Genomic DNA, 12,916 nt, shown 5'->3' with positions numbered 1-12,916 from the left:
TATGACTTAAGCTTGTTATAGTAATGAACAAGCTTCAGAATGTGCTCCCTGACACCAGAAACTCCGTCGTATCGAGTATTGTCAAGAAGTGACAGATAGTAGTTCTTTTGAGTCTTGTCAAGCTTTTTGTATTTGTTACCAATAGCTTTCAAGTACTCCACTGCAGTATCATTTTCAGGAATGCTGTCCCTAATTCCCTTTTCAATTGTGTACTTGATGATCGCTAGACAGATCCGGTTGGACTCACTCCATTGTTTATGGAAGGCTATTTCAGAAGCACTGGACTCGGAAGAGAGATCCGCAGGCTTGGGCTCTCTCAGAGCTAAATCTTTCTCAGAAATGGTCAGATACATATTGAGAGACTCTTTTCAGTCATCATAGTTAGTTCCATTAAGAGCTTTCACAAAGGATAGTTGCGTAAAAGCAGAAACTGAAATCGCAAAACAGAAAATGGGAAATATTAATTATGCGTGCACAACATAATTATAAAACAGAATTCCCAACAAGCGATTATCAATTATGCAACTATAACCATGCACTAAGGAGGCTCATATACCATAAAGATTTAGCTCACACAAAAGTCCATACAAAATAATGCATTAAACATTTTCATACCTATAGGGTACAACAAATATCTAACACATTAAAGGAGTGCTATTAGCCTATCCTCAAAACCAACCATCAAAATCACATTAATAATGTCACACCTATGGGGTATGTCCATTATCAATGCTACAAGATCCTGAGTATCATCAATAATTCACAAAGTCACAAATTTTATGACCTTAGGACAAAACAACATAATTTTTAAAAGTCCTTAGGGTCTTTTGGGAATTAGGAAACGAATCTAGGACTTAAGTAAAATTTTGAAAGGTAATCAGGGGTAAATAAGTAATTCTGGAAGAGATTTGGGTCAAAATTACAATTCTGGAAGTTAAGGGACTATGCTGTAATTTTTAGAAATATCATCAGGCTAATTCATAAATTCGATAAATTTTGGGCCAAAGGAGGTAATTAAAACTGGGGACGAAACGCAATTAACAGAATTAATTTTTTTTTTGGTACTACTGGGCCGAGAGTAAGGCCCAATACTGTTAAGTGAAACTGCGGCCCATTCTTCCTCCCCTTCCCTTTTTTTTTTTTATGAGCTGGGCCCAAATGAAATTTTGGGCTCAAAACCATGAAACCGGATCCCTAGGATCCGGTTTCATGACCCTGTTGCAGCCTCCTTTGCTGCCGCGAGCCAGAACAGCCATGGGGTGGGCGCCGAGCGACGGCAACGTGAACCTGAGGAGGGGAGAAAACGCCGGAGATCGAGATAGGGAGACTCCGGTGACTCCTCCACGCTCACCGCACCAGTCCAGATTGAAGATCTGAAGGTCGCGTGTTCCCGCCTTCGGCGACGCCTCTCTCACCCCACCAGTCCAGATTACGCCATGATTTGTAGCTTGAACCGGCGTGCAGAACTCAAAGCCAGACTCCGACGGGGCTTCGAGGACCGGTTTAGAAAGTGGCGGGTTTAGCTCAGAAAATCACGTTCTCATTAAGGCTTTCAGAATATGCTCATACGCATAAAATGAATAATAAATTGAGATATATAGATTGATATTTGTAACCAGGCTCTGATGCCACGTGTTGTATGTTAATATCTCAATTTATATAGATAAGTAAAGTAATGTATGCGTACCTGAAGAATCCATGAGTGCTAGAGAGATCTCGATTATCTCGAGTATAGGCAGGTACACAACCCTCAGGTCCCCAGAGCCTTCAGAGAGTTCAGAGATAATGGAAGTAGAAGAAAATGAGTCGTATCTTTGTGGTTATCGACTAATCGTCTTATATAGATCAGATCGGTAACCGCCTTATTAATATAATTAAATAATTATATTATCTATTATCTCTGACTCAGTCAGTTAAGAGATAGGAAATAACTGACGGCTACTGGGTTGTGGGTTGGGCCTCTGCCCATTGGGCTCACTTGTGTGGTCCACCTATCACGGTCCACACAAGATCATAAGGACCAATTTATTGGGCTTATTAATTAATGCTAATTCATAAATAATATTCCAACAAATCTTCCTCTACTCTCTAGAGATATCAACAAGACAACAGCGAATAATCTTTTTTGATATTTTAATTTACCATTAAACAGAAAATATACATGGCTTGTTCTTATGTAGGGATAATGTAACTCTTAGTTCTTTAAGTTTAATTTTTATTAATTTGGTTCTTATTGTTTAAAGAGGAGGTAATAACATTGTTAAACTCTTGCTACATGGATAATAGAATATTTTGATGCAATTAATCATGTAGATTAATTAAACAAGTGTAATTATTTAGTTAAAAAAACAGAATAAAAATTATGAAAACAAGAGAACAAAAGGAGTTATATTAATAAAAATTAAACTAACTTAAGAGCTAATTTGTTTTCAATTAATTACCTATATGTGTCAACTTATTAATATACTTCACACGGTAAATTAATTTTTTGAGACTCAATTTTTGAATGTTATAACTTAAAATACTCACATAATAATTTTAAAAAAATATAAAGAATTGAATCACTAAAAATTAAATTGATAATTGAAATAATATTGAGAGATTGAAAATTTTATTATCCTTTCTTACGCAAATATATGGTGCTACAAATTACAAAACCATAAATGCCAACCATGCATATTGTTTAGGAATTTAGTAAACCCACCCAATGCATCATATATGAAGTCCAAGAATAAACTACATTAGAGTATAACTTAAATTTATATATTATATATAAATTAAAATTTTATATTTATAATGAAAACAAACTTCCAGTTAGCTACTACAGAATACATAGTCTTTTGTGATGAACGCAGAATCTCCTAAGCCCACAGATTCTTATTTTTTTATGCATGATCAACTCATCATAAGTGTACGGTCTAAAAATTAGGTGATATATGTGGTGCTTTAATTTAATTAAATTAAGAGTGACAATTTTTTTTTGGTAGAAAGTTATAATTTAAATATGAAGTGATATATATTGTTGTGACACGAAACCTAGCTACTAGCGTATTAAAAACGGCAACATGTTTAGTGCGGGAAAGTGGGATTCACAAGAAAGACAGGAAGAAGGCTAATGTGTATTGTACTTACCTGCAATCATTTCTCTCTTCTTAATGTGGACACTTGGCTCCCACTTTCCACACTTCAAATTGCTCCCCATTTTCTTCATCCTTGTCAACTTAATCTCTTGTTTAACCTCATTTATAAATTTATTTTTTCTAATTTTATTGAAAAAATCATTAATTTAATTATGTCTCAAACATTACATGCGATCTATATGTTGTTTTTTTATTAAACTAAATAATTTGCGTCTCAAATACTTTTCTGTTGACTCATCTTTTTTACTAAAGATGTTTATAGGTTTGGTTTTGATTTGTTTTGAGGAAAAATGAGATCAAACCAAATCAATTAATTTACTATAGTCTAGAACCTATTCAATTTTTTTTTCTAATTAATTTGGTTTGATTTTTGAGTGGTTAAATTCAGTTTGGTTTAGGTTTGGATCAAATGAGATATTCTTCTTAATCACAAATATATATTTATGTTCACCAATAATTTTTAATTTTTAATTATTATTTACAATAAAAAATCTCTTGAGCACAATAGAATATTTTTAACAATTAATTAGCATACTTAACTATTAAAAATTAATGTATATCTTTAAAACACTTGATTAAAAATTAAAAAATTATCTTAATCAATTATAAATAACATTTAGCTAATTGTAACTTATTTGTAATAATGATTTACAAATAACCAAACTAATTAGTTTTTTAAAAAGAAAAACTAAACTAAACCTCATTTATAATTAGTTTACTTCGGTTTGGTTTAGTGTGATTGGTTTGGATTGATTTTAAACATCTTTATTTCTCATCACAAGGTGTTGATTTCTGATAAATTTTTAGGTGCATAGTTTTTGGATCAAGGGATTTGGATTTAAAATTAAGATTTAAAACACTTATACTTAAAATTTTATATTTAAAATTTATGTATTTAGGATTCTTCGTTTGAATATATAGCTAAAAAATTTTAAAAGAAAAGTGGAGATGAGTTGAGATTCAAAACAAAAACATAATGTTGGAAACAAAAATAGAATATTGAAGATGTCAACAAGAGATGAAATGACAAAAATACTGATAGTAAAACCATAAAAAAAAAATGAGAACTTGAAGTAGTTAAAATTGTAAATATATTGGAGGAATTTAAAAATATGTATTATAAAAAAAGTTATAATAAAATATTGATTTAAATTTGAATCAAATCTAAATTCATATATAAACTTCTATATAAACAAATGAGAGATTTGGTGTAAATCTAAATTCAAATCCCCATTAATCTAAATATAACATTATAGAATTCTCTGTAAAATATGTTATGTATTAGAAAAAAATTATTGTAAGAACTTCTCGCATGGCTCTTGTATGTGTGTTAATTGGTACCAAAGTGATGGTCATGGGTTTAATTTCCCAAAGGGACTAAGAAGAAGGATTAAATATTGATTACTACTTAATTACAAAGATGGTTAATTATATATAATTAGTGGGCTAGTTAACTTATCTTTGCTTAGACAATTAATGTGAGATAATAGAAGGTCAAAGTTAGGTCAAAATATAATAGTCACAAGCTTATTATTCCTACCATATATATAAACAAAGAAGCTAATTAAGCTGGTGCAATTATTTAAGTAAACAAAATATTACGTACAATTAAAATCTCTGATTAACTTTTGGTTTAATTACGAGTGCTCCTCCAACAATATAATTAACAAAATAAATAATCTCTATACATAAAACAATGCATATTTGCACAAAAAGACAAATGCCTGAAGCTAGAAAACTTAGGTCAGAAGGCACATTGGAAATTTCTAAGTCTGGAGATAATGTATTGGGGAGGTATTGGAAATCCCACTTAGGCCACAAATGGGAATAAAAATATGCGCATCACCCAGTAGGGAACGAAATGAAAGCACAATATTATATATTGTAACCTAAAGTTGGGAAAAATATACATTGCATCCACCTTCCTTACCCACGTTTTTATTATTTAGCTCTATCTAATAAAATTATATAAGTTCAATCAAATAAAATCTTTATATGTGTCATTATTTTTAATATTTTTTGGAAATATAGTTCTTTTTTAATTTATTATCTTTTCTCTATCTCTACCATTATCATAAATGAGGGAAGGAGAAAAATGCAAGAAATTAAAATAATTTAAAGTGATATATAAATGAATTTAACATAAACATCGTAAGAGTGACGTGATGCACCATATTTATGCAATAACTTTTTACCCTTTAAATATTACGCCATTATACTTGGACCAATTAAAAAAAAGGTTTATTTAACTTAAATTAATGAATTAGTATTGTTTTGAGTTTTTTTTAATATACATGTTTTTTTTATTAAAGTATTTCTCTTCACATTTAGATTATGGGATATGGAGAGAAATATAAATAGCTCCATGGTTATAAAAAATATATAAAGTGTGTGTGTCTATATATTTGAGAAAATAATAATCAAGGACCTTTATATGAAATTTACATTAGTTAAAGATTAACCATTTTTAAAATTTAAATGGATATTTATCAATTCAGATTACTCTTTTATCAACAAGTATCCATCAAGTTTTAAAAATTAATTTTAAATTAATAACAGTTCATTTGCGTTTGTTTTTCATTCAAGTTTTAATAACAATTTATCATTGATTGATATAAATTTTATATATAAGTTTTTGGTTGCTATTTTCCCTATATATTTCAACATGACCACCCTATTTAGTGAAAGTGCGTGTCTCCGACTTTCCTCTCTTGTTCCTTCCACCTTCCCTCACACTCGGAATAAATTATATATTACTTTAGTACAAGATGAGGTCTCACCAATAGCACAAATTATTTTCCTCAAGATATTTAAAGATAATAGGTACATCCTTTTCAATCAAGATGTTACACACACACATATATATAAGGGTTGCGATGTATCGATTCAAACTCTCAATCACTTACTTCAAAACACTTTAATTTACAAAATTAATTTTTTAAAATAATTCATGATAAGTACTAAAATTGAAAAAACAAATCGATGAATAAAAAAAACACTTGTGCTTTTTGGGAAAATATAAATAAATAAATATAGTGTATTCGGATTTCTCTATCATCAAAAAGTAGAATATGTTTTCAAGATATAAATGCACAAACTGAGCACCATCAGTCCTTTTTATGGCTATTTAGTTATCTTTTTTTTTTTTTATGAATGATATGATAATAATTACATTGAAAACTACATCTAAGTTTTCTGTGAGCGATATGATAAGAAGATCATCATGTGGGAATTGAAAACAAGTGACAAACAGAAGAGATTAGTGAGGTATAAACTATGTTTGAGAACTACATACACACAGATATATATAATTAAAACAAGGGAATGAAACAAAATAATAATAATAATAAATCAAAAAGCTTTAGGAAAAGAGAAGAGCGGTGAGTGGGCAAAGAATACTTATAAAAGGAGCACTCTATCACTCATTTCTTTGTATGAAGTTTTGAAGCCAACCAGAGAGAGAGCTTCACTCTCTTCTTTACATCTCAACCACATACATATATATAATTCCCAGGTATGATATACTTAAAGTTGTTGTGTGTGTGTGTGTGTGTGTGTTTCTTCTTCTGCTGTTCATTCTGCATGTCTTTGCTGATTAGTTGATATGATTTCAGTATATTTCTATGATAAACATGATAGTCTCCTTCATGAAAAATTTCTTACATTTATTAAATAATAGCATACACATGCATATAGAATATCAGAATTACTAGAGTTCATGCACCCCCCCCATAAATTGTTTGTGCTCTTGCATGCAACTTTAGGACAAACTTGACTTTTAGTAATAAATGAAGTTTTAATATTTCAATTACTGTTTGTTTTGAATTTTTTTAAATATTAAGAAAAAATCAACATAAGAGATTACTTCATATACTTTCATTTTTACATTTTCAATGCTTGGTCTCATGGTAGAAAAGGTAAAAATAAAAAGTGTGTAGTGTTTTTTGAGGTAAAAATTGAAATTGACTCAATAAAGAAAAAATAAAATGATTTTTAACAAGTGAAGTATTTAAGCCGACCTGAATAAATCTAAAAGTTTGAGATGTTAAAGCCAAACTTAATTATATAAGTTTTTATAAATATGTTTGAGTATTTTAAATCCAATCCAACTTAAATTTGGCCTGCCCAAATTACTAACTCAGCTCCCTGACAAATAATTATTTGGAAAATTATACTTCTAAGAAATTTATAGCATATGAGTATATTCCCAATTCGGATGAGCTGTTTAAAGTTAGCTGAAGTGAAACGTGGGTTACAGTTGGAATATAATAGTTAAGAATCCAAAACCAAATCTTACTTTGCAAATAGAAAATGACTGTAACAACCAATGAATGACATGATCCGAATTCCATTGAGCAGTGTTATGAGTCAAACCTTAATCTTGCGGCGTCCTGTCTGGTTTTTGGCACGGATACATTAGTTGAACACTCCAATACTACAATTCTTTTCCTTAAAATTAAACGCTCTAGCAATCACTTTTTTTTTTTTTTTATAGGCCAGAACGTGTAACTTTAAGTTAAATAAATGTGTTTATAATGAGACGTGTGTTTCCACTTTCAAACTTTTATGGGCTTGAGCACAATCTGTCTTGTCTTTTTGTGAGTTGAAATTTATACAGGAAACATTCATATCCCACTAAACCTGTTTTAAGTTTCGCTAATGGAGAAGGAGGTGGCCAACACTAGCTGAAAATCACATAAAAAACCTAATTTAAATATTTTTAACTGAGAAAAGTTTTTTGGTGGAAAATTGAGAAAAAAAATTATTTCTGTTATTTAGATATAATTTTAAAGCTTAATTTTTAATTTTAAACTGAATAACATAGAATGAAAATAATTCTGTCTGTATTTAATCAACCAAATATGATTTCTAATTGATCTTTCATGCATGCTTTGGATAGAATATCATCATGGCTGAGAATAGCACTTTGCATGCAATTACCAAGAACAAGTGGAAGATGCCTCTCTTTGTTTTCTTCAAAGAAGCAAGGTACAAACCTATCTTTAATGATCATCAGCCTCCTCCTCTATCTGAATTTTTATTTGGTAAGAAAAATATAGAAATAGAAATAAATTATTCTCAACCAAAGCATTGATAAAATAGTTATAATCTCAATTACAGTTAAGATTTATTCTCCAACTCTCAAACCATATTATAGTTATTAGCTTCCTCATTGTTGATTTTTTGTGTCTTGGGGAATATCTCTGTTGCTCAATACATCTCACTGCATAAATCTCTAAAGCAAATTTGGACTAATACCCTTGATTCCGTTAATTCATGGGGTGATCTAGACTTGTTTTCAAGCTGGATTCTCTTGGAAAGGAGATACTAGGAATTGCATTCCCAGCTGCTCTGGCTGTTGCTGCTGATCCCATTGCTTCTCTCATTGACACTGCATTCATAGGCCACTTAGGTATATGTCTTCTCATTTCAAAACTTCCTTTCAATGAGGCTTTCCTTTAGATTTCTGAACTAAATTATTACATATTCCTAACCTGAACTGTTTCCTGTTTTTTTTTTCTTCCCTTTTTGGCCATTTATAGGACCTGTGGAGCTTGCTGCTGCAGGAGTTTCTATTGCATTGTTCAACCAAGCATCAAGGATCACCATATTCCCTTTGGTGAGTATCACAACTTCCTTTGTTGCTGAGGAAGATACTATTGGGAAAGTTCAAGAAGCAGAGAAGAGCTTGACTTTTAACAGTACTAAGGCCAGAGAAGCAATCGTGCCTGAGGATGATTCTCTTCAAGACTTGGAGAAAGGGTCGTCCAAAGACACCACCGAGAGTCTTGGGAAATCTTCACTTGAAAACAGTCAAATGAAAGACTTCTCTATGAAAAAACATCCTTCCCCAGAGAATTTGGACACAGCTGCTGCTGACAAGAACGATACAAATTGTAAACATGGTACTTTCTCTCTATCGCTCTCTGGTATCAATAATTATCACTTCCTATGGCATGATATTTTAGGCCAAACCAAAAGTTCCAGTTAAAATTTTAGCATTTTAACTCAGCAGACTTTCATAACAGATACAAACACAAACAAATGCAAGTCGTCTTCTGTTGTTAGTAGTGGTAAGAATAAGGCAATTATTGGAAGCAAAAAGAGGAAAAACATTGCTTCAGCATCAACAGCTTTACTTTTTGGCACAATTCTTGGCCTGCTTCAAGCTGTAACTCTTGTATGTGCAGCAAAACCTCTATTAAGCGTGATGGGCTTGAAACAAGTAAGCAACTTTGATGTTTCACGTCCTCCTTGAAATATGAAACGCAGGAAAATGTACTTCTGTAAGCTTTTATTATAACTGAGTTATTTCTAATCTGTAGGATTCTCCAATGTTAGTCCCAGCAATAAAGTACCTGAGATTGAGGTCACTAGGTGCTCCTGCAGTTCTTCTCTCCTTGGCCATGCAAGGAATCTTCAGAGGCTTCAAGGATACAAAAACTCCTTTATATGTCATTGGTGGGTTAAGATCTTAGGTTATGCTATAGATGACACCTGTACTTTCATAGATTTGTTCTCACTTTTGTTTTTTACATGAAGAAAGTATGATTTCAACTATATATGCTAGAAGAGAAGTGGAAACAAAATAAGTCTAAACTAGATTTGTCACACCACCTAGCATTTTAACAAGTGTTCAGCAAAAAGAAACTAACCAATATCTTCTCTAACTTGGCTCATTTATATTTTTGTTTTGGTATAGTTTTGGGATATGCCGCAAATGTCATTTTGGATCCAATACTTATATTTAAATGTAAGTTGGGACTCAGAGGTGCAGCCATTGCACATGTTCTATCCCAGTAAGTGTTCCCATGAATTTCTATTAATTTTTATTTGTTTGTTTTTTCTAATGTAATTCAAGTGTTCTCAAGTAATCTCATATTGTGTAACTCAACCTCTTCACCGATCTTTTTAGGTACATAATGGCAGTGGTCCTCTTCATGATACTAATGAAGAAAGTGAATCTCTTACCTCCCAGTATCAAGGATTTGCAGATTTTCAGGTTTCTCAAAAATGGTGAGGGGCTCATTTCTTAGTGCATGTCATATTCAAAATCTCAATGTCCTCAATTTTTTATCTTTATTCATGGCCATCATTTTTTCCTTCTATTTCGTTGTTACTGCATAGGAAAGATGAATTCACAGATTAGTTTGCTGTACTAATGTTCAACTTGTGCGTGGTTTGACACAGGAGGGCTGTTGTTAGCAAGAGTAGTAGCAGTAACATTCTGTGTAACTCTGGCAGCCTCATTGGCAGCAAGACTGGGCTCAATTCCCATGGCTGCATTTCAAACCTGCCTTCAAGTCTGGCTGACATCTTCCCTTCTTGCTGATGGTTTAGCTGTTGCCGTACAGGTAAAAATTTATTCAATCTCTTCTGTATTCCCAAAAAACACACAAACAAGTGATTATAAACAGACTCTGTCTTACAGGCAATTCTGGCTTGTTCCTTTGCTGAGAAAGACTATGACAAAGCAACATCTGTTGCAACCAGAGTACTACAGGTAGTCAAAATTCTATGCATAGTAATATGTTTCACCATTATCTACTTCTCTCACAATCAACATTTTAAAGAATGAACTATTTTTTCTTGTTGCAGATGGGTTTTGTTCTGGGATTAGGACTTTCTCTGTTAGTTGGGGTTGGTTTGTACTTTGGAGCAGGAGTCTTTTCCCAAAATGCTAATGTCCTGCACCTTATCAAAATAGGCCTTCCGGTACATACAAACATCTTTGAATGTTATAGTGATTAATCTAGTGATGTATGAACACTCTAACTATTTTATGTTTTTTACTATGTATCTACCAGTTTATTGCTGCTACACAGCCAATCAATTCCTTAGCCTTTGTCTTTGATGGGGTCAACTTTGGAGCATCTGATTTTGCCTATTCTGCTTACTCCCTGGCAAGTTTCCATTCCCTTGTCAATTTCTAAAATATTAAGAACACATCAAACAATAACTTGCATTTATCAGAAATCTGAGACTGTTAAATATTATATAGTACTTTAAATTTTATCATCATGTCATAATGTCCATGTTAATGTTCATGTCCAGGTCATGGTGTCAATAGCAAGTATTATCTCGTTATTCCTTCTCTGTAAGAGCAACGGTTTCATTGGAATATGGATTGCACTAACCATCTATATGGGTCTGCGCATGTTTGCTGGTGTTTGGAGGTAACATTACCAGCTCTGTACTATCCTTGTAAATTTTGCAGCAAAGTCAAGTACTTATGATGTAAAAACTATGAAAGAACAATGAAAATGATCATGAAAAGAAAGTTTGTGCAGACATTATATTATGATGACGACGGTGATTTAATTGGCGTTCTAAATTTATGTGCAGGATGGGGACAGGAACTGGACCTTGGCATTTTCTTAGGAGATGTTCTTTGCCTTAGAAGATTAGATTGAGGGATTTGTGTCACTTTTTTTTTTTCGTCTCTATCATGATCCCTCTACGTAGTTATATTTTTTGCAGACATATGTTCTTCTCAGTGTTGTGATCATTTCCCAGTATTATTATCATGTTGATGTTTAAATGTATCCTACTAATTGTGATTACGTGGTATCAAGTCAATTATATATAAATTTGTTCACATACACAGTGAACTTGTATGGTTCAGATTCCTGCGTGTGTAATTTAGAAAACTCACTTTGATCATGCCTCTTTTTCTCATTGAAAAGATAAACTTATCTAAAACTACTAAATCCATATTTGATTTACATGAAAGCTACTAAAACCATGATCTTAATGAAAGCAAATAACTAATTGCTTGTAGCAAAACTATAATTTTAATAGTTCCCAACATAAATTAAACACGCTCAATAACATATAGAAATGAGAAGCAGGCTTTCATTATTTTATTGTGTGTTAACTAAGCCAAGTTCATGCTCCATGAAGAAACTCTTTGAAAACACACATTAGTTGATTTGAGTGGATTTTTTAAGGAAAAATATCATTTAAGGACCACTAAGATAATTTAGTATCAAATAAAGATTAAAAATTTTGAAACATCATTGCAGATTAGGAGACTGATTTGAAAATAAGTTTAGATGAAAAAAGACTATAATACCCTTACTTTTCTTTTTCTTTTTAAAAACTTATCAACTAACAAATGATTTCTTGTTAAATGTAAATGAGTACTTATTAATTATCGAATGACTATTTGTTAAAATAAGATGTGCACTTGTCCCCTCTTACAATCAAGTTCTTTCATATTCTTTAACATGTCAATTAGCAAATAGTATCTTGTTAAATGTTACTAGATACTTGTTAAGAAAAGAATTACTACTTGTTGAAACATAATTTATACTTGTTCCACAATCAAGTTCATTTAAATTCTTAACTTGTTATTAGCAAATATTTTTTTGTTAAATACAAATAAGTACTTGTTAATTAATATGATTATTTATTGAAACATAATCAACTTTATCCTTTCCACAAAAAACTTTTCATATTTTTAAACTTATCAAATAACGAATAATTCTTATCAAATATAAATTATTTATTAATTAACAAACAAGCGAATAACTATTTGTTAATAAAAAAAAGAAAGACAAGGATATTATAATTTTTCTCACCTAATATTATTTTCAAATCAGTTAGTCTTGCAATAATATTTCAAAATTTTTTAATCTTTAATTGATATTTAATAAAAAAAGAAAGACAGGGATATTATAATATTTTCACCTAATCCTTTATTCCCTTTTTGTAACATCCAAAAGCCTATTTAATGAAACGTTGTTTGAGGAACCCAACTTTTTAAAAAATTT

The 12,916-nt window shown here is 31.2% G+C and overlaps 1 protein-coding gene across 1 annotated transcript; it reads left to right on the top strand.

Annotated features, from left to right (window-relative positions):
• The first annotated feature begins 6,588 nt into the window (after positions 1 to 6,588).
• LOC129315860 (protein DETOXIFICATION 43-like) lies at positions 6,589 to 11,765 on the top strand. The gene is made up of 14 exons (XM_054959979.1): positions 6,589 to 6,654; positions 8,041 to 8,129; positions 8,432 to 8,553; positions 8,684 to 9,046; positions 9,170 to 9,366; positions 9,467 to 9,602; positions 9,844 to 9,940; positions 10,057 to 10,157; positions 10,332 to 10,495; positions 10,573 to 10,644; positions 10,740 to 10,856; positions 10,949 to 11,044; positions 11,196 to 11,317; positions 11,487 to 11,765. Exons 2-14 carry the CDS (start codon positions 8,050 to 8,052, stop codon positions 11,539 to 11,541), a joined length of 1,722 nt encoding a protein of 573 aa, XP_054815954.1. The 5' UTR covers positions 6,589 to 6,654; positions 8,041 to 8,049; the 3' UTR covers positions 11,542 to 11,765.
• Positions 11,766 to 12,916: the final 1,151 nt, after the last annotated feature.

Source organism: Prosopis cineraria, unplaced genomic scaffold (assembly GCF_029017545.1).
Source record: "Prosopis cineraria cultivar Desert tree isolate PC_DT_omini unplaced genomic scaffold, ASM2901754v1 PC7, whole genome shotgun sequence".
Taxonomy (NCBI): domain Eukaryota; kingdom Viridiplantae; phylum Streptophyta; class Magnoliopsida; order Fabales; family Fabaceae; genus Prosopis; species Prosopis cineraria.
This window is presented reverse-complemented; position numbering and strand designations above follow the sequence as displayed.

What these genes read in the sequence shown, in the direction of transcription:
- LOC129315860 (XM_054959979.1), top strand. Translation starts at nt 8,050, where the DNA reads ATGGCTGAGAATAGCACTTTGCATGCAATTACCAAGAACAAGTGGAAG. An exon ending in TTATCAAAATAGGCCTTCCG is followed by an intron (nt 10,857 to 10,948) that starts GTACATACAAAC and finishes TGTATCTACCAG; the next exon opens with TTTATTGCTGCTACACAGCC. An exon ending in CCTATTCTGCTTACTCCCTG is followed by an intron (nt 11,045 to 11,195) that starts GCAAGTTTCCAT and finishes GTTCATGTCCAG; the next exon opens with GTCATGGTGTCAATAGCAAG.